Source organism: Bos grunniens, chromosome 21 (assembly GCF_055505025.1).
Source record: "Bos grunniens cultivar Pamir isolate PY7600 chromosome 21, Bosgru_T2T1.0, whole genome shotgun sequence".
Taxonomy (NCBI): Eukaryota; Metazoa; Chordata; class Mammalia; order Artiodactyla; family Bovidae; genus Bos; species Bos grunniens.
The window spans coordinates 36,658,201-36,678,694 of record NC_141185.1 but is presented as its reverse complement, the minus strand read 5'-3'; the positions used below and the strand labels follow the sequence as shown (position 1 = coordinate 36,678,694).

General features: G+C 59.3%; 1 protein-coding gene across 3 annotated transcripts; it reads right to left on the bottom strand.

The window, feature by feature from the left end:
- Positions 1-1,025: 1,025 nt before the first annotated feature.
- Positions 1,026-20,118, bottom strand: CSK (C-terminal Src kinase). Of its 3 annotated transcripts, XM_086363808.1 has the most exons (14): positions 19,459-20,118; positions 6,978-7,148; positions 5,843-5,922; positions 5,406-5,519; positions 5,189-5,301; positions 4,655-4,874; positions 3,803-3,896; positions 3,528-3,593; positions 3,347-3,446; positions 3,162-3,252; positions 2,635-2,708; positions 2,350-2,545; positions 2,157-2,243; positions 1,026-1,906 (listed from the first exon to the last, which is right to left on the bottom strand). In XM_086363808.1, the coding sequence occupies exons 3-14, from the start codon at positions 5,855-5,857 to the stop codon at positions 1,724-1,726; spliced, it is 1,353 nt and encodes a 450-aa protein (XP_086219934.1). In that variant the 5' UTR covers positions 5,858-5,922; positions 6,978-7,148; positions 19,459-20,118; the 3' UTR covers positions 1,026-1,723. The 3 variants fall into 3 exon arrangements, with proteins under 3 accessions (XP_086219934.1, XP_086219933.1, XP_086219935.1); XM_086363807.1 differs by lacking the exon at positions 6,978-7,148; XM_086363809.1 differs by lacking the exons at positions 5,189-5,301; positions 6,978-7,148.
- Positions 20,119-20,494: the final 376 nt, after the last annotated feature.

Sequence of the window (20,494 nt, the reverse complement as noted above, 5' to 3'; positions counted from 1 at the left end):
CCGGGAAGCCCTCCCTGACCTACACATAAGGTCTGATTCCCACGCTACTCGTTTCTTCCACAGCACCTCTAAGTTTGTCTATGTGATCGTCTTCCCAACTGTCAACTCCACAGGGTCCGTTTTGCTCACTGCTGAACCCTAGTCCCACCACACTGCAGGGATCCAAGTGTGTGTTGTTGAGTGAATGGTCTGGCTTTTTAAAAAATGCATCTGGCTGTGTGCAGAGAAAACAAACTGGGGGAGGCGAGGCAGCAGCACTGAGCTGCGGGAGGTGATGGGGCCCGACCAGTGGGCTGAGGAGCAGCCCCGAGGCGTCCTGTACAGTCAGAACGGCCTGGATTTCAGGTCCTGCAGGCTGGGAGAGGACAGGTCAGAGCCCCAAGGACAAGGGGACACTCCACGAGCTGCCTGTCTCAGTGAATGACGTGAACCCTCAGAGGCTCTGCACTGACCCTGCAGAACCCAGGGCCAGTCTGCCTTCTCCATCTGTGCCCCGCAGGGCTGGGAGCACATGGGGCGGGGTCAGCGATGCCCCGTCTCAGGGGAGCTGTGAGAACGGCCAGCAGCTCAGAGCCTCCCCGTCGCGGTCACGTCTCATTGGCACGAGACGTTTATCCTGCCTCCTACCAAGGGGAGCCCATGTCCAGCACGTCAGGCCTGGCTTTCTCCCGCATCCATGCTCCAGCCCTCCCTGTGCTGTGGGCCTGAACAACACAGCAGGAGAGGCAGTTGGGATGCCGGCGGGCGGGACCCAAGCCCAGGACGGCCCCAGGGCCAGGCCTGCCCGGCAGCGGGACGTTGAGGGAGGCAGGTGGTGAGAACTCCTTCACGGCAGACACAGGACACTCGCTCGTGCAGCTGACACAAGGCGGTGGCTACATCTCCCCGCAGTGCTCCCCACCCTGCCCCCCTCACAGGGCAAGCACAGCCTCACTCACAAGAGACAGGGGGATGGACAAGATGGCACAGGGATGGGGGGCCGGGTGGGATAGGCAGGCTCGGTGGATGAAGCGCCGAGACCGGGCAGCGGGGTCCTCATGGAGTGGTTTATTACGATTCCATCTCACAAGGCAGGTGGGTGGGCGGCAGCGGCACACGGACTCCAAGCCCCTGACAGACGTCTGCCTCGGGCGCATGCAAACACTGCAACATGGTCAAGCGCAGACACGGGGCGACCGAGGCGACACGGACACGGGACACGGGGGGGGGAAACAGGGCCGGGGCGATGGGGCCCTAGAGAGGGGCCTGGTCTCCCCAACCCTCGTGGGCAGGACAGGAAAATAAGATTCGTACTTCTTGTAAAATGCCCATTTGCTGGGTACTTTCTTTCTCCTTATCTTGAAAAATAATAAAAAATAAACACACGGAAAAAAAAAATCTCAAAAAAAGAAAAGGAATAAAACTCTAAGAAGGCGAGAGATGGGAGGCCAGGGGGAGCCTGACCACGGTAGGGCGTCTATCCCCCGGCTCTTCAGCCTCCTCCCATCCGGGCCCGAGGGCAGGGCTCCCAAAGCCCCACAGGTGGGTCCATGAAAGAAGGTGCCAGGCCTAGGCGGGGTCTCCGGGTGCCAGAGGGGGCACGGGCTGGGACAGGAAAGAGGCCCAGCGGCCTCCTGCTGGGCTCAGTTCAGGTTTGGGCCCAGCGAGCGGGGGTGCGAGGTCCGCAGTCTCTCCGGCTCAGTCCCTGCAGGCCCTCAGGCCCTCGGCCCGGGCGAGGCCGCAGTCACAGGTGCAGCTCGTGGGTCTTGATGCGCTCGAGCTGCTCGCGGAGCTGCAGGAAGGAGGGCCGCGTGGCGGCATCCAGGTGCCAGCAGTTCTTCATGACCTCGTAGACTGCAGGTGGGCAGCCGTCGGGGGCATCCATCTTGTAGCCCTTCTCCACCCGTGGGACGACGTCCTTCAGGGGCTGCGCAGAGGTGGGGGTGGTGTGAGTCGGTGCGAGGCCTGACCCCGAGGGGACCCCTACTTAGCACTCCTCTCCACGACACCCCTAGTTCTGTCTCAGATCCAGGTCCCGGGGGCGCCCTGAGAGGACCCCAGGGCAGGTCTGCAGCTTCCAGGCCTCAGATGGGGGAGGCAGGGCCCAGTGAGGGCCCCCACCCTGCCACCCTCCCCTTTCTCCAAGCCCCAGTCTCAGCCCCAGTGCCCACACTCACAATTCTTGGATAAGGCACTCGCCCGAAAGAGTAGATTTCCCAGAGAAGGATCCCGAAACTCCACACATCAGACTTGGTGGAGAATTTCTGCCATGTGGATGGGAGAGGCGGTGTCAGATCCTGGGAACTGGGGGTGGGGGTGACCAGGAACCCCATCCACCACTGCTCAGGCCCAGAGGAGAAGCCCACCCACCTTCTCTCTTAGGGCCTCGGGGGCTGTCCACTTGACCGGCAGCTTGCCCGTGTCCTGGGTGCTGGAGGCCTCCTTGGTGAGGCCGAAGTCGCTGACCTTGGCCACATTGTCCTCAGACACCAGCACGTTGCGGGCAGCCAGATCCCGATGCACGAAGTTGTTGCCCTCCAGGTATTCCATGGCCTCACAGACGTCTCTGGGGGTGAGCCACCCACACGTCCCCTCAGGCAGGGGTCCCGTAGCAGGGCAGCTCCCCCCCACCCCCAATCAGGTTGCTTCACTCACAGTGAGAACTTGAGGAGACAGTCTCCGCCAAGCACCGACCGACCCCGAGACCGCAGGTAGTCCACTAGACTCCCCTGGGGCAGGACAGACAGACCAACAGGCCGCATAGGTTAGACTTGCCCTCCAGACCTCAGGGTACTTGGGGCTGGGTAAACGGTGACACTCACGGGAGGTGTGAGGAGAGCGAAGGGGCAGGGGAAAGGTCAGGGCATCACTTCTGAAAGATTATCAGATCCTACACACTGGACACTGCACTCAGCAATTTTCATGCACTGTCTCTTAATTCTCATAAATCTCTGAGGAAAGCTTTGTTACTACCTCCCTTCACAGACGAGGACCTGAAGTTTGGTGAGGTGACACAGCTTTTCCATGGTCCTGGAATGGTCATGCCATTGGTCACCTCCAGTGAATAAATGATGAGCCAGGACAAAAGCCAAGCCCCAGTGACTTCAAAGCTCAGTTGGAGAGCAGGGACTGAGGGAGCATGGGCCCAAGGGTATGGTGGGGGGCTTGGGGCAGGCACACACCTTGGCCATGTACTCGGTAACGATGTACAGCCCGCTCTTCTCCTCCACGATCACGCCCAGAAGCTGTACCAGGTTGCTATGCCGGAGTTGCCTATGGCGGGACAGGGTGGTCAGAGCCTGCCAAGCCTCCCCATCACCTCCCGGCTCCGGGGCGACCTCCCCACCCACCCCCTGTCCCAACTCACGTCATGACGGAGGCTTCAGCCAGGAAGGCCTGTGCAGTGGCATCGTTCTTAATGCACTTGACAGCGACTTTGTTCCCTCGGTAGTCACCCAGCATCACGTCTGCGAAGACAGCTGGGGCTTGTTCCCTGGACTCCCCACAGTCACCAGCCCCTCCCAGGGCTCCCACCCTCTCCGGCTCACCTCCAAACTCCCCCTTCCCTATGGTCTGCAGCAGCTTCAGGTCCTTCATGTTCAGCGCCCAGCCACCTGGGTGGGAGGTGACAGGGGGGCGGGAGGCGGTGGTCAGGGAGCGGGGGTTAAGTCAGAGCAGGGGTCGCAGCAGAGGAAGACTGGACTATGACATGTGGGTTCCCTGGAGGTCTCCAGAGCCTCTGGGATGGGGGTCGTGCCAGGAAGCCTGGGTGGGGGAGGAGGCGGGTGGGCAAGAGAGGGGTGGGGGTGGGGGTGGCACTCACTGCGGAAGAACTCATCCTGGGCGGCCACAGTGCCCTCCATGACCTTTGGCTTGATGAGGCGAGTACAGAGGCCATCTGCATCTGAGGTGTAGTGCTGCAGGGCGCAGGGCAGCCCCTCAGGACCGGGCCCTGTGCACCACCGGTGCACCACTCTGATCTGACCACCAGAGGGCAGCAGAGGCTGGTCCCACCCAGTCGAGTTGCTTTGGGGAGGGCGGGCTCCCCATTTTCTAGCAGGGTTAGGGAGGCCCAGACACACAGCCTGTCTCCCACGCCACCCCACACCCCAGGTGCTGGACGGACACCAGCTGTTGCTATCACTTGGCCTCACCAACAGCCCTGACTCAGCCTCTAGCTAGGTGTGCAGAGGACCCCTGCCCCAAGTCAGGCCAGCGGCGGGGACAGTGCTGAGGGTGGGTGCAGGAGGCATCTGAAGGCTGCCTGGGGCAGAGTCGGCCTTGGGAACTGCCGGACAAGGGGGCCACCAAGGTGGAGCTCGAGGAGACATGCTTATACACACATGGTTGGGCAGACAGTTCTGAGTGGCTGGAGGGAAGCTAGCTCTGGGATCAGAAGACTTAGATCTAGTCCTGGCACCTCCAAATCACAGCAGTGTGACCAGCAGCAGGTCCCTTAACTGCTCTGAACCTTTGTTTCCTGGCCTACATATTGGGGTGCCATCTCCAGGTGGAGGCACTGTGGGGTCAGAGATAAACCCCGGCACACGACAGGGGCTCTACAGAGGCGCAGGGAAAGGCAGGCTCGCCGAGGCCGCAGGACCTGCCCAAGGTCACCCTGCCAGTGGCGGTGGGGCTGCAGCCGGAACCCAGCTGGCCCTGGGGCCCCGCTCACCTCCACCAGCTGCATGAGGTTCTCAAAGTACACCTCTTCATCGATGCTGAGCTTGCTGGCGTGGTACATGATGCGGTAATGCTCCACCTTGCCGTCACAGCTCACGCACAGCGTGTAGTCCCCGGGGTAGTTGGTGCTCTCCCGCACCAGGAACAGGCCTGTCTCTGGTGGGCACAGGAGCCGCTCTGCCTGTTCCCGCGTGATCTTGCCATGGAACCAGCTGCAGGGAGGCCAAGCCTGGGGTCGTGGCAGCCCAAGGGCAGTGCTGGGTTCCACTTCCTGAAGGCCCTCCCTCTGGCTGGTGCCTCCTCAGGGTTTGTGGCTCAGACAGGCACTGAGGCCCTCGTCCTCTGCTTCCCACCCTTCATCCCCTCTGAGGTCTGCACCCACGCTCTTCCTCTTGAGAGGCCCTCATGGACATCCCAGCTCTTACTCTTGCCTTCATGCTTTCCTGACTCTCTTCCTGGGGACTCAGGGCTCCCATCCTCCTCCCTCCCAGACTGGAGCTTCTGATCGCTCCTTGGAGGTACTCACGGCATGAGGCTGAGCTTGGTGCCTGCCTTCACACCCTCCCGCTTCTGGACATAGTTGGCTGGGATGATGCCCTCACGGCCCACCTTGTTCTTGGCTTTGTACCAATTGGGGTCCTAGGGAGAGGGGAGCCCAGACACTTTCTCAGGCTCACCCACCCCTGCAGGGGAGCAAAAACCCAGAGGTGGGTGGTGGGTGGGGGTGTGAGGTCCCTGGTTACCTTGGTGACAGCCACAATGGTGAGCACGTCTCCTTTGCAGAAGGGAAGGTCTTGCTCAGCAGTGCCGTGAAAGTTGTACTTGGCAATACATTCTGTACCGGATGGCCAGGCAGCCTGCAGGGCAGGCAGCAGGTGGGCGGGTGCAGCCCGGGGCAACCCCCACCCACCTGCCTGCACGCCTGCAAGGCCACAGCCTCTCTCCTAGCCTCCACAAGCCTGGGTGAGGCGCCCTTCCTCCACAGAGCGCTGGGCGCCTGCCAGCTGAGTCTCACCCCCTGGGCTTCCATCTTGAGTGCCTGCATCTGAATTCTACTTTGCTAAGAGCCAGGGCTGGGGAGAAGGGGAAAGCATCGACCTGCATTCTCACTCTCTCCCCTCTCGGCACCCCATGGTGGCATGGGGACCCCCGCCACACCAGACCCCCATCGCCGCAGTACCTGAATTGCCGACATCTTCCTAGAAGATCTGGCGTCCCCGTGTCACAGGAAGGCCGACCTGTCACTTGGTACCATGAGAGCTGTGGGGAGAAGTGGGGGCTGAGGGGAAGCTGTGAGAAGAGACGGCGCCTCTGTCACTGAGATCCTGCTCCCTCCCCACAGCAATGTGAACAGATGCCAGTGGCTTCTGGAGCTGGGGTCTGGGGCAAGGGCTGCCCTTTCCAGTCTTGGCAGGCTGCGGACACTGGGCAGGAGAGAAGGGCCGAGGACCCCCAACCCTGAGCCCACTGTGGCCTTATAGCCTACAGAATGACCGACAGAGGCCACAAATCACAGCGGGTGAGTAGCACCTGCCCTGCCAGCCCATGGCGGGATATCAGCTAAGTGGTCTGCGAGGGGCCACTGAGGGTAGTCACTGAGGGCGGCTGAGGTCACTGAGGTCCTTGGGATTTGGGGAAAGTCACTCGTCCTCTGTGGGCCTCTCAGTTCTGTCACCTACAGAAACTTGCCCAGGCAGAATCTCTGAAATCAAATGTAAGCCAGCTCCATGGCCTGGCCACCCCACTTCCGGGCACACACCCGAGAGATGGCAGGGCAGGTGTTGCCAAGACAGGCCCGGGAGAGCGCACGGGAGCCTGGTCTGAACAAAGTGCACACTGGGGACTGCCCAGATGCTCGCCGGGAGTGAGATAAGCTGTGTGTGTTCACACAACAACGGACAGCAGCAACCGTGAACCAACCGCCACCATGGACCAACACTGACGCGTGCCCAAGCATCGTGCTGACCAAGGCGCCAGGCAGGAAGCACACACGCTGTGTGATCCCATCTGAATCAGGTTCAGAATCAGGGGATTCCCAGGGCAGGATGGAGACCTCGGAGGAGACGGCTAGCTGACTGCAAGGGGGCAAGCTGAGCTCTGGCAACTCACCGAGCTGTGCCCTGAGACTGGTGTAGTTTCTGGTGTACATGTTGACTTCAATACAGTGGACTCCCCCAAGAAAGCGACCCCAGCCAACCTGATGCCCCCAGAGCAGCAAGTCAGCCCCGTCCTGCACACACACTCTCTGCGGCCCCAGCTCAGCACTCCCTCTGCAACCATCATCTTCCCACACACAGCCCAGAGCTGCCGTGTACCTGTCTCAGGAAGCAGAGGGATGGGACTACTGTTCTTTGCTGACAGATGAGCAATCTGAGGCTTAGGCAGGGCCAGTGGCTCTCCCATGCCTATGGTGTGTCAGAAGAGCAACGCCTCCATGTGCCTTGTTCCCAGGCTCATTCATGTGACGGACAAGGTCTGGGGCCTGGCTGACATTCACGAGCAGTGAAAGAAGACATTTAAATGCAAGTGCCTAGGGGTGTGAAGGGAGTGAGGACTGCAGAGCTCAGGTGGGCTTCCTGGAGGAGGGAGCGCTGGAGCTGAGGCTGGAAGGTCGCAGGGCTTGGAAAGGCAGGGGCACCCAGGCTGGAAGCCCATCGTGAGGGAGGGTGGGAAACAGATCCTATGGTCTGAGCACCCCGTTGTCCGCTGCAGGGGATGGTGAGTACTGGGCCCGCAGGGCACAGACCCTGCAGGGATGTGGGGCTTCAAATTCCAGGTGAGGAGACAAGCTTGGCTTCTGAGGGCCATGGGATCTGGGGCCTAAGCAGGGGGGGTGTGGTCTGGGCGACCAGAAGGAGCCAGGGGAACCACCACCACTGCTTCCAGGCCCCACTCCTGGGGCAAGGGTCAGGCAGACCAGGCTCTGACGAGTATACAACAGGCGAGAAACTCAACCCTTCTGATCTTCGGATCTCGCACTCCGAAGGCGGGATGGGACACCCCCAAGCAGGCTGTGGAGGGAGTGGATTGAGCTCCCAGACTTGGAAGTGTCTGGCATCAACCTCCTGCGCCTGGGGATGAAGGGCTTCCCTTCCTCCCGGAACACACAGTGCTTCCTGTCCCGAGGCCAGAGCGGCAGCCTCTGCCGTCTGGGCAGGGAGACCGGATCCCCCTAGACACACACACACTGACACGACGGGGCCACCATGAGTACAGGAAGCAACTTCGGGCTCCCGACAACCACCTGTGGGAGCCACGAGCTCCTCTTGCCCCCATTTCATAGAAATGGAAACCGAGGCTCAGGAGCTTGCAACAACTTGCCCTAAGGCACACCACTAGTTAGGGGTGATGGTCTGGAACTTGAATTGGGGTCGCTCTGTGGTTGGCTGGGTCCTCAACCTGCAAGCCCTTCTGCATAGGGGTTCTGCCAGCTCTCCTCATCCCCATGTCTCCCCCTCCCTCCACAGAGGGCGCGGAGGCTGAGGCGCCGTTAGTCACCCTCTCAGCTGTCAGTTTGCAAACACTCTCTCCCCGGCCTGCAGCTGCCACTGCCACCGCCGCCGCCGCCTCCCCACTGACTTGAGGATAATAATAAAAATAATAATAGGCCATGTTGGCTGAGCACTTACTCTGTGCCAGGCTGTCCTTGACACATTATGGCTCATCAAATCCTCTTAACAACTGAGAGAAAGGCTATTATTATTCCCATTTTACAGGTGAGGATGCCAAGCTAGGCCAAGAGGCAAGTGGCCTTACCTGAGGCTACACCTCCAGTGAGCATCCTGCCTCACACAGGTGTCAGAGGCCTGAGCCAGCAGGCCATCCCACCCCCATGCCTGGTGCCCTCTGCCTAACGTGCCCACACATGTCTATGGAGTTGCTGGCAGGCTGGGACCACCCTGGCCTAGAAAAGAGAGTGCAAGGGAACAGGGAGAAGTGAGCAGTGCTCAGGGGGATGGACGAGCCCAGAGAGGTCAGGGGGGCTTCCTCGAGGGTCTGGCTTTGGAGAGGACAATCAGGAAAGGAGAGGTGTGAGCTAGCCTTCCCCTTGCTCAACTGGCTATGGCTTCAGGACTCAGTTTTCCCACCTGTACAATGGATTGGTGACAACCTTGCAGCTTCCAGGGCTGCTCTGAAGCCTGCTTTCTTCACACAGATATCCTGCTGGAGGCAGCTGCAGATACTCTCTGATGGCTCCTCCCTGGCGAAGTCATGAGGCCAGGACGACCCTGTCCTTAGGGCCCTGAGGGTCCAGATGGGCTATCCCCCTCCAGGTCAGAGGCCAAGAGTCAGCGGCTGGGAGGGGCCGCTAAAAACCGTGGCCTCTGATCCAGCCTTGGTCAGGCACAGAGGAGCCCTGCCAGGGTTATCTGAACCTTGTTTCAGGCAGCTTTGCAGAAGAAGTGCAGGAACAGTGTCCTGGGAGGCATGGGCTCTCAGTCCAGTTCCTGCTCTGTCACTAACTTGCTCTGTGACCTTGGGGAAGTCCCTTGAGCTTTCTGGGACTCACTGGCTCTCCAGCACGTGAGCCAGATCCCTTTATCACCTGCAGCTCCTAGGACTCTGCCTCCCTGCCTTGGCATTCCCTCTCCACCCCTCCCCATTCTCTACCCAAGGAACTTCCACTCAACCTTTGGGGTTACACAGGTGCCTAAAAACACGTAGCAGGACAGTCCCTGCGGCACTGATGGGTGTAGCAAGAGGCTGGGAGACAGATTTTATGTCCATTAATAAGGAACCAAGTAAATAAATGACCAGATATCCCCCAAAGGGAAAAAGGCCAGCTGAGACAGGGCCAAGACGGATCTCAAGGTGTTGAAACAGAAGCCTCCCCGTGAAAGAGTAAGTAGAAATGGCAAATAACCAGCTCAGATCATGAAGGACATGTTGCTAGGGGTGCAGGACAGTGACATGGCATCTAGGGACCACGCTCCAGACTAACCAGAGAGAGGAAACAGCACTTCCAGCACAGCGAGATGTGGCCCATGCCTCGTTCACCAAGTGATCAAACGGAGCGGCACCAATGAGGAGAGGAGCATACAGAGTGCCTCCCGCCCTGAGCAGGGCATGGCATCTTCTGTGCCATGGCCGCAGAGCCGCTTAACCTGACTCCAATTAGGGAGCCCAGATATCCGGCCTGCCTTGAGTCAAGGTCATTAAAGACAAAACAAACAAGCACAGGCTGGGGGATGTTCTGGATTAAGCAGGACACCAAAGAAACAGGACACAACAAAATGGTAACTACGGGAGGTGAGGGGTGTGTTAGGGGGTAACCTTACTGTGGTAATCGTATCACAACATACATCTGTATCAAATCTTCACACTGTACACTACTCAAATTCACATAACACTAAATAGCAATTATATCTCAATAAAGCTGAAAAAGAAAAAAAAGACACACGACAGCAAGACTCAATGAGTGATTCTGAATCAGATTCTGGATCAGAGGGAAAAAATAGCTATAAAGGTCACTTGGGGACAACCTTGAAAAATGAAAACGTTAGATAATATGATAGGATTAACGTTAATTTTCTTAACTGTGATCATGGTACTGTGATTATATAATAGATCTGTGCTAAAATACTTAGAAGAGGAAGGTATGATGCCTGCAAACTCACACTCAAATTGGCAAAAAAACAAAGTATATACATATGTCTAGTACACAAAAGAAGAGGTAACGCAAATGTGGCGAACTGTTAAAATCCGGTGCATCTGGGTGAAGTATATATGGGTATTTGTGTGTGTGTGCTAAGTCGCTTCAGTTGTGTCCGATTCTCTGTGACCCCATGGACTGCAGCCTGCCAGGCTCCTTTGTCCATGGGATTCTTCCGGCAAAAAAACTGGAGTGTGTTGCCACACCCTCCGGAGGATCTTCCCTACCCAAGGACTGAACCCACGTCTCCTGCACTGCAGGCAGATTCTTTTTCCATCTGAGCCACCAGGGAAGCCCACATATGGGTATTTATTATACTATTATTTTAGCTTTTTGGTAGGTCTGAAAAACTCAAAGACTGGAGGAAAAAAAAAAAAAGCAAGGTGCAGGACATCATCCATGGTATATTACAATCCTTATTTTTCCAAAGGACATACCATTCATCCCTGACCTCAGAAATGCACAGATTATCGCTAAAAGACAAAAGAAGCTGATAACAGAGGTTATCTATCTCTGGGAGGGGGAAGGAGGAGTGAGGATCAAGTTCAGGGCAACTTCCTTTTCATTGTATATCTGCTGTCTGTTCTTTAATTTGTTTTTTTAACAACATGTATCTATTGAGTGAGTGAAAGTCACTTGTCTGTCCTGTCTGACTCTTTGAGACCCCATGGACTATACAGCCCACGGAATTCTCCAGCCCAGAACACTGGAGTGGGTAGCCTTTCCCTTCTCCAAGGGATCTTCCCAACCCAGGAATCGAACCCAGGTCTCCCGCATTGCAGGTGAATTCTTTCAGCTGAGCCACAAGGGAAGCCCATGTATCTATTCAGTTCAGTTCAGTCGCTCAGTCGTGTCCGACTCTGCGACCCCATGAATCTTAGCACACCAGGCCTCCCTGTCCATCACCAACTCCTGGAGTTCATTCAAACTCATGTCCAACGAGTCGGTGATGCCATCCAGCCATCTCATCCTCTGTCGTCCCCTTCTCCTCCTGCCCCCAATCCCTCCCAGCATCAGAGTCTTTTCCAATGAGTCAACTCTTCACATGAGGTGGCCAAAGTACTGGAGTTTCAGCTTTGGCATCAGTCCTTCCAATGAACACCCAGGACTGATATCCTTTAGAATGGACTGGTTAGATCTCCTTGCAGTCCAAGGGACTCTCAGGAGTCTTCTCCAACACCACAGTTCAAAAGCATCAATTCTTTGGCACTCAGCTTTCTTCACAGTCCAACTCTCACATCCATACGTGTATCTATTACCTCCCCCCTAAAAATTACGACTGAGTTTCCCAGGTGGCTTAGTGGTACAGAATCCACCTGCCAGTACAGGAAACACAAGAGATATGGTCCAACCCCTGGATTGGGAAGACCCCCTGGTGGAGGAAATGGCAACCCACTCCAGTATTCTTGCCTGGAGAATCTAAATCCCACGAACAAACGAGCCTGGCAGACTACAGTCCATGGGGTCAAAAAAGAGTCAGACATGACTTAGTGAATTAAAAAACAAGAAAAAAAGCAAAAATTGCGATTAGTAAGAAAATAAACAACTTCTGGAAACTGACTTATGCCAGGAGTCTTCCATGGTCACCTGGCTGTGGTGGCTGGCTGCTCCAGGCCTCCAGAGCCTCTCACGTCTCATGGTCCAGTGAGAACCTCCCCGACCCTGGCCTGGGAGCCCTGCAGGAGTAAAGCCAGGCTGACTCACGTCCTAGCAGGGGCCAGGCCCAGAGCGGCTGGGCCGTGATTGAGTACTGAATGAATGAAGGAACCAACAAACAACAGGGGGAAGCTAGGCTGGCTGCACCACACTGTGGTCCCACAACCGACAGGACTATATTTAACCCCAAAAGGACAGCAGCTGCCACCCCACCCCCACAGAGCTGGGGGACAGGGGGCTTTCACTCCTACTTCCTGCCCCAAACCCTGCTCCCAGCAGTCCTTGTGCTGGGGTCCCGGGAACAGGCTGGGCATTGTGCCCAAGCACTGAGGTCAGTGGCCGCAGCCTCAGGCAGGCTTTCTTGGGAGCCCAGGCTGCCAGGGAGGGGCGAAGCCCAGAAACTGCCCTCTTCCTGCTTTGGGGCAGCTGTAGACCCCAGAGCCAAGCACGTGCTGAGGGCCAGAGTAGGTCAAGGGGCTCCTGCCCTGCCCCCCTCACCAAAACTCCACTGCCTAGTGGGGCGTGGGAGCCTTCAGTAACTGTTTACACCCAGCTAAAAATACCCACTGAAAAGGGAAGTGCACAGGAGACCTGGGGGGGACTCGGGGGCCACGGTCCCCAGAGACTCTGGTCCAGCCATAGGACCCGGCTGGAGCCGCTGGAGGGCGGGGGCAGCCCGCTGGAGGCAACAAGCCGGTCCACCTTGCCCTCTCGTTCTTTGAGCCATCGTTTCAAGAGCCTCCCTGTATGCCCAGCCCCACGTGTGGTGGGTCAGTATGGCCAGGAAGGGGAAGGGCCCAGGAGGGTCCTGCCCTTGGGACCCCAAGAATGCTACTCGGCTTCTCTCCCTGGTGCCCAGCCCTGCTGCTGATCTCCGAGCTGCCAGGTGGTCAGTCAATGACGGCCAGGTGTGCAAGGGATGCCTCAGCAGGGGCGGGGCCACTGGGGAAGCGGAGCGTTGCGGGGGTGGTGTTAGCAGGGGACTGGGAGGATCTCAGGTGATCTCAGGTAGAAGCGACTGTGCTAGATCAGGCCAGGATTCGAATTTCAAACCGTGGTACGCAGAGGGTTAGCTGAGAATGAAGAAGCGCGGGGTGGGGTCTACAGGGGCTCTGAACCCAGGCAGTTTGGAAGCCGCTGACAGGTATGGGGCAGACACAAGCAGCGCTGTTTCTGACTGGGCGCGACCCTCCACCCCCCCACCCCCCACCCCAGCAAAGGACAGCACCTGAGGAGGGCGGGGCACGCCAGCAGCTGAGCTGGTTTGGCAGCTGCACAATCAGCCCCGCCTCTGGTTTTGCAAGGGGCACCCAGGCTGACGGCACTGTGATGCCCCTGGCCACACACCAGGGCGGAGGTAGGGGCTGGTTCCCACTAAGCTGGACGGGTGGTCCCAGAGCCCTCAGCATACCCACTACACAAAATGTCTCAGGGCCGGGTAGCAGCAAAACTGGGCACAAGACCCCTGGAAAGGCCTGAACCTCCCTGGGGGTCAGGAGAGGACTGGAAGGAGGGTCCCACTCACTTTGCCTCTGGTGTGTGCGGCCCACCCCCCACCCCAGGGCTCCCTCAGCCTTCAGCACCCCAGTCCTAAAGGGAGGGGTGAGACGAATGGCTAAAAAATGTTAAAAACCAAACTACAGCAACTCACAGGCTTTTTTCCTGCCCCCCAGTGGCTCAGTGGGACCGGAAATCCCGTCTAGCGGTTTGGGAGAGGCGGGGGCTGGAGGAGAGAAGCCTAATGGGGTGCCTCCTCCCCCAGGCACTGCTGTGGCTGGAGGCTGTCACTCCTGGCCCAGAAAGGTTTCTAATTACCGCTCAGGAGCCTAATTACCTACATGCGCTGGGCAGGGGGGGACTCCAGGGCTCCCCAGGGCCCTAACCCAGACCTCAGTTCCGCCACACCCCTCGGCACAGCCTGTGGTCTTTGCATCTTCATTTGACTACATTTACATATGGCCTCTCAGCACTGGTCTCCAACGAACCCTTGAAAACCAGACTGTCCTTGTCCCTCACCCTAGTCACCTTACAGGTGGGGAGACTGTGGCCCAGTGGCCGGTGAGTGGCCTAGAACTTTGACCCCCAGATTCCCGTCTCTGGTCTCCACCCCCCGTCTCAGAGAACATACAGCCATGCTGCCCAGGGGAAGGAGAAGAAGGGCTACCAACACCCTCCCCCACGGGATGGACTGTAAAAGTGAAAGCACGGAGCGAGAGCCTACTGACCCAAGCCTGCCCTCGTTACTTCACCCTCAGAAAACCCCTTATCTGCTTGACAGAGGAGGCACCCAGCTGAGGACGATCACCCAGCTTCCAAGGGGGAGAGTGAGGGTTTGAGTTCAGGCCTGTCTGAACTTGGTCAGCAAACCCTCCACCCTCTCCTTGGGCAGGACCGATGACGTCCTGGACAGACAGGTGCGGGAGGGCAGCTGAGGGGGGACCGGCCGGCCCTCCTGTTCTGGGAAGCACGGGTTACATCTGTGCCATATCCTGCCTTGCAGAGACAGGCCAAGAGTTTGTCCAGGGCCACACAGCAGCTAGAGAAGTCAGCAGCCCTAGAGAGTAAGGGCTCCGGCCAAGGACCTCTGCCCCCACCCACCTCTTTCTCTAATGCTTCTTGATTTTCATGGCCCTGCCCCTCCAGGAAGTCCTCCTGGCTGCTCCAGCCTACGCAGATCCCCAGCTTCTGAGCTCCCCCCAGCCCTGCCAGGAAGTTAGAACCACAGGCCTCCCCCAGCTGACTCCTCTCTGAGCCTGGGCTCCTATACTGGTTGGCAGGGGGCTCTGAGGGTTCCCTGTCCCCTCCACTCTCCCTGTGGCATGGCCAGCACAGGCCAGGCCCACAGATGTCCGGGCCTGGGTGAGGAGCAGAGGTTGGGCTGAGAAGCAGCAGCCAGGGGGTGCAGGTGTCAGGTGACACCCAGGTCTTCACCCACCGGCAGGGCTTCCAATCCTGTGGAGAGCAGACCGGCAGGGGGTGGGGGGTGCGCCAGGCAGCCTCTCTTTTGTGTCTGGAGGCCCAGGGCACGGAAGGGGAGGGGGAGGCGGAGGGAAGCTGCGGTTGGAGGCCCAGCCCCACCGAGGCGTTCAGAGCTGGTGTGTGATGAGAAGCCACGTTCATCACAGGACCTCAAAACCAGGAAGAGAAACTGAGCAGGCAGAAGGGTGAGCTGGGCTGCACAGGGGGGCCCCCAGCTTCCCGGGGCCTGCCAAGGGGAGCTCCTGGACAGTCACTGGACAAACCACTTGGCCCTCCTGGGCCTCAGTTTGCCCATGGGAAAAATGGGATTTCTCTCCCTGGTTCTGCCACCATGGCCCTGACTGGTATGGGCTGCGGTATGCCTGAAGCCAGGGACCCTCCCCCAATTAGTGGAGTACTCCTGGTCCCGCAGCGGGCTCTGGCCTCTCCTGGGAAGAAGGGCTTGGCCCTCTGCAGCCAGCCTTGCCCTGCTTGCTTCTCCCCTAAGCCACACAGGGAGCACACTAGCTCTTCCTCACCAGCTCTTTATTTTTAGGTCTGAATTTGACTTTAATCATTACTTAGCGGATTCTATTTCCAGCCCTTGGATGAAGGGACCCAGAGGAGAGGAGGAGGGGAGGCGGTGCTCCCTGCCTGGGATGGAGGGGTGGCCTGCTCCTCCACCCATCCTGTCCCCAACCAAGAAACAGGGGCACTGAGAAACACCCAAAGTGCTCACCCCAGCCAGGCCAGCATCGTGGAGAGGACCGCACCCTGTGACCTCATCCCAGCCCGGGCTGTGGGACAGGAGGGCAACTGTAATGCCCACTTCCCCTGCGCCAAGACCAGGCAGGAGGCAGACACTCCAAAGGCAAAAGTCTGGCAGCCGGAGCCTGAGGTCAGGCACCGGGGAGCCCTCTGCATTGAAGGAGCCACCTCGGGAAGGACCCTCTGCCTACGTTGTTCCTGAGCCATGCTGGTCATCTGGGCTATGGTCTCATAGGCCCCGGGGGTGCCGATCTGAGACTGGTTTCCTCCTAGTGTTCCTGGGGTGGCGCTAGGAAGGCACACCCCCACCCCCATTCTACAGAAGCAGAACAAGAGGAAGCAAGTAATGTCACAGCAGTACACACTCAGGTTAGACCTGGGCAGCATCTGCCAGAGAGAGGGCTGCCAACACCCGAGATTTCCCAGTGATCTGTGGACCATCTATGTTCCCTTCAGCTCCCAGCTGGGAGGCTCTGGAGTCTGTGGCCCCTGGCCCCGGCTTTCTTCCCTCCTTCAGCTGCTTGGTGGGAGGATGCAGCTGGCATGGCTGTCCCTGGCTTGAGGCTCAGGATGCCTGGAGTTCCTTGCCCAGTACTCAAGTTTTCCTAGGGAGTAGGTCCCTGTCTCTACAGGGGAAACGTGGGGCTAGCCTAGGAAGTAGCTGAAGCTGAGGGACAGGAGGCAGCCAGGCTTTCAGAGAAGAGGCCTCATTCATTCAGCTCTGATGCTGGAAGAACAGAAGGAGAAGGGGTAGGGCCAGGCCCCAGAAACCAACCCATAGCCCATCTTCCACATGGTGATGGGGCGGGTGGAAGGCAGAGAGGGGCGACAGGACACTGGCCAGAGCAGTTTCTGAACACAGGGTTTCAGAAGGGCTCCCTGGGCAGAGACCACCCTCGGTTAGGTGAGCCATCAGCCAACCCTGGCCCTGGCGTCTTCTGCACATGCCGAGGCAGCCGGCTGTGGGCACTCTCTCAACAACGCCTACCCTTCTTACAGAGCATCTAGTGGACGCCAGGGGCTGTGCCAGGCACCTTCCAGTCCCTGGGTTAGTTAGTTCAGTGTCCGCACACTACCCTCTGAAGTAGGGATTGCTGTTGTGTATATAAAGGAAATCTGGCTCCAAGGATGACCTGCCCAAGATCCCTCTACCCTGGCCTCAATGGCACAGCTGGGCCTGGAGTCACTTGTTGGCTGGGTGCCAAGTTGCCTACTCTCTCCAATACCCTCGGCGGCTATGGGGGCCTGTAGTAACAACAGTTACAGCAGCGACAGACGGGCAACAACAGTGCACAAACCTGGGAACAGGGTTGGAGTATCGCCGCTATGGCAGAGCTGTCCGGAATATTCCGTAGCTTTTTAGAGGCAAAGTTACAGACTGCGTAGCAACATGAGAAAATGCCCAGATAACAGTATTAAATGAAAAAAGGTGTGAAGGCACACACACCCAAATGACAACAGCGACGAAGGAAAAAAAGATCAGCGAAAGATGGGCTGGGAACTCCAAGATACTAACAGCCACGGCACTGGGGAAGAAACAGTGGGTGAGTTTTTCGTTCTCTAAATGGTCTGTAGTGCTGTTTTGTTACTTTCTAAATTAAGCACCCTAACACTACATACCTACACACTTAGTTTTCTCATAAGCAACTCAGGCTTTGCGTTCTGGGGACCTGCCTGTCCCCTAGCTCTGGTCCTGGTGTCTGGGATTTCAAGGAATGGCCTTTCTGATTTGGGACAGCCCCTGAGACACACGAGGGTCCTTCCCTACCTTCTCTTTCGCAGATCAAGCACCTTTGGGTTATTTCTTTGAAGCCAAGGCCCAAAGATGGAGCCAAGAAGTGGACCTCAGCCGTCTTGGACGATCAGGGGGCAGCCACGTCACACTGTGGGCCCTGGGGCTGTCTCTGCCCAAACTCTGGTCTGTTCTGGGATGGTTCAACCCCTAGGAGCCTGGTACCCTCTGCAGTGATGCTGGAGACCCTCTCTCGGTCCTTCTCAGTCCCAGGTCCAACGCAGACAGAAGAGCAGGGAGGAAGACACCAAGCTCGCCAGAGAAAAAGTGAATCCCTGCACACACGCTTCCTGAAGCCAGACCCTTTCTACAAGGGCCTCGGGACCCTGGGCTGCACCTGACAGCTCACAGGCATCCAACCAGGTCAGGTTTCAGCCCTAGGCCTTCGGGTTGGAAAGGAAGTTAGGGCTGGGTGAGGGGAACCTCACAGACCCACCACATTTGTGAACCCTCCACTGTGCCTGTCAGGGCAACCGGAAACAGCAGCAATCAAGAGCAGAGACCTGAGCAGGATAAACCTGCCGGTGGCCCCCGGGGCCCCAAACACCGCCCTGTATCCTCCAGGGGACCCCCACACCTCTAGGAGCAAGAGGATCCTGCCACACTCCCAATCTCCCTCCTTCCACCTTCGCCCTGTTCCTGCTGGGGCCCCTACCAAGAAAGATACTGGGACCATTAGGGTGTGGGGAGCTTGGAAGAGACCATCTGGATGTCCCCACTCTGACAATGCTCTGATGCCAAGGCGGTAGCGTGATCCCTACAGGGTTTTTGTCTTTCCCTCCAGATCCTAGTCACTAGCTGAGCCAAAGGTGTACAGGAGGGCTGAGTCAGGACAGCCCACTGGACTGCTTGAGCTCAGAAGCAGGGGTACACCCCACGGGTGCCCCCACGCACTCGCCACATCCCATGAGTGGGACCCAGCCTCAGACAGCAGGGGGAAACCCCATAGGCAGAGCCGATGCTGCCTGAGCCCAGACAAGGCAGTGCTGAGGCCGGAAGCCCTCTCACTTCTCTCCAGCCCTCTGTAAGGGAGCACGTGCTCATCCCACAAGGTCCCATGGCCAGGCTGGGGGGCTTATGTCCCTCATGGATAAAGGTACCTGTATCGTTTCCCTCTGCCCATAGCAGTCCAGCCCTGCAGAGTGGGGGGAATGAGAGGACCGACAACCTAACTCTGCCAGAGGCCGGGGACAGGAACTTCCCCCTTTAAGCCTCAGTTCCCTGGTCTACAGAAAGGGAGGGGAAAGGAACCCCTAGTTAAGCTTCAAGAATCCGATGGCTGGGCACGCCCCTTCCTGACACCTGGCCTGGGCCCTGAGGAGCCTGGGAGAATGGGCTGACAAGGCTGCCAGCAGGTGGGGGCATGGTCCTAATAATGCCCAGTGTCACCTCCACCCAAGACACAGGCCCTGCCCAGTTTCCCCACCCTAGGGTCAGAGGTCCCTTGGCTTAGGCCTAGTCTTCTGGGAGGCTCAGGGTGACAGGCTCAACCTCTGGCAGAGGCTCAAGGAAGGTGGCTGGGCCCTGGGCTTCCAGGAGACAGCAGGGCCTCCGCGGGGGGGAATGAGGGAGGGGTCAGAACCAGGCAGGCCGAGGAACCTGCAGGGAGGCCCGGGGCAGGGAAAGGCAAACCGCCCATTCTCCGAGGGCCCTGGTCCATGCTGACCCCCTCCCTCCAGGCTCCAGCCAGCACCCACGAAGCGGGTGGGGGGAAGACACACTCGGGGTGGCCTGAGACAAGTCTGTGGGGCTGGAAAGGCAGTACCTCCCTCGTGCGCTCCCCTCCCAGTCCGGCTGACAGGGACTCCCGGGAGATTTCGAACCCGGGAAGGAGGGGGGGTAAGGGAGGTGGGGGATGGGTGTGGACGCCACGGCAGCTGCAAGAGAAGCGGGACGAGCGACCTCCGCCCGCCTCCCTCCGGGAAGCACCCGGACGCCCACCTCCCCTCCCGGCCCGCCAGGCACTCACCTCTCTCGGGGCACTGCGGTCCGGGCCACCTCGCTGCGGGCAGCATCAGCGGCCTGCCGGACGGTCCATGCGGCCAGCGGGGAGGGGAGGGGCGCAGGGGTCCCCGGGTGGTGAGGTACAAAGAGGTCTGGGTGCGAGAGGAGGGGGAGGAGGGACGGCCAGACAGAGGCAGGGGGATGGCCGCGCGGCCCGGGTCGGGGAGTGAAGAAAGGCGGGGGAGAGGGGGCGGGAGGGAGTCGGGGGGGAGGAAACAATGTAGCCGGCGCAGCCCCGGCAGAGTTCCGCTTCCGAACGCCGCCACCGAGGCTCGATGCGGGGACGTCGCGCCGGCTGCCCGGGGCGGCCCCGGACGCTGGTTCGGGGCGCCGCAGAAGGTCCCCGCGTTCCACGCCCCGGAGGCTCCGGCGGCCACAGGCTGGCTGGGGCGGGAGGGACCGCTGGCCGGGGGGGTGGCCCCGACGGCGGCGCGGCCGGGAGACCGCCCCGCTCGGACCCCACCCCAGCAAGACCTCCGCGCGGGGTGCGGGGTGGGGCGAGACCGGGAGGGCGGCGGCGGTCGCGGCGGCGGCGACGGCGGCAGCGGCCAAGCTCGGCTGGCCCTGGGCTCCGCTGGGAGGAAGCTCGCAGGCCTGGCGAGAGGAAGCGCGGCCCGGATCCTCCACCCGCGGCACCGCGCCTGCGCGAGGGAGCCGGCCCGGCGCGCGGCGGGGCGTGGGCCGACGGAGCAGCGCCCCCTGCCGGGCGCCGGGGACACTGCGGGGGGTGTGTCCGCGCGCACGCCCTGCCCCCGCCTGCCCGCCCGCGTTGAGGCTCCCGAAGGTCCCTCAGGGAGGTCCGGCCAGCCCGCCTTAGAGCAACCTCCAAGCCTTCCCCAGTGTAGGAGCGACGGAGGCCAGGCCTCGGCCCCTCTGCTCGGATCTGTTTGTGCACAGGGGCCCTCACCCGCAGGAGCATTCATCCGTTCACAAGGATTTCCTGGCGCTGCCAATGTGACAGGCCCTGTTCTGGAGTCTACCCGCAGGGCCGCTTGGTGGCT

What these genes read in the sequence shown, in the direction of transcription:
- CSK (XM_086363808.1), bottom strand. An exon ending in GCTGAAGCCTCCGTCATGAC is followed by an intron (nt 3,253 to 3,346) that starts GTGAGTTGGGAC and finishes GTCCCGCCATAG; the next exon opens with GCAACTCCGGCATAGCAACC. An exon ending in TTACCGAGTACATGGCCAAG is followed by an intron (nt 2,709 to 3,161) that starts GTGTGTGCCTGC and finishes GTCCTGCCCCAG; the next exon opens with GGGAGTCTAGTGGACTACCT.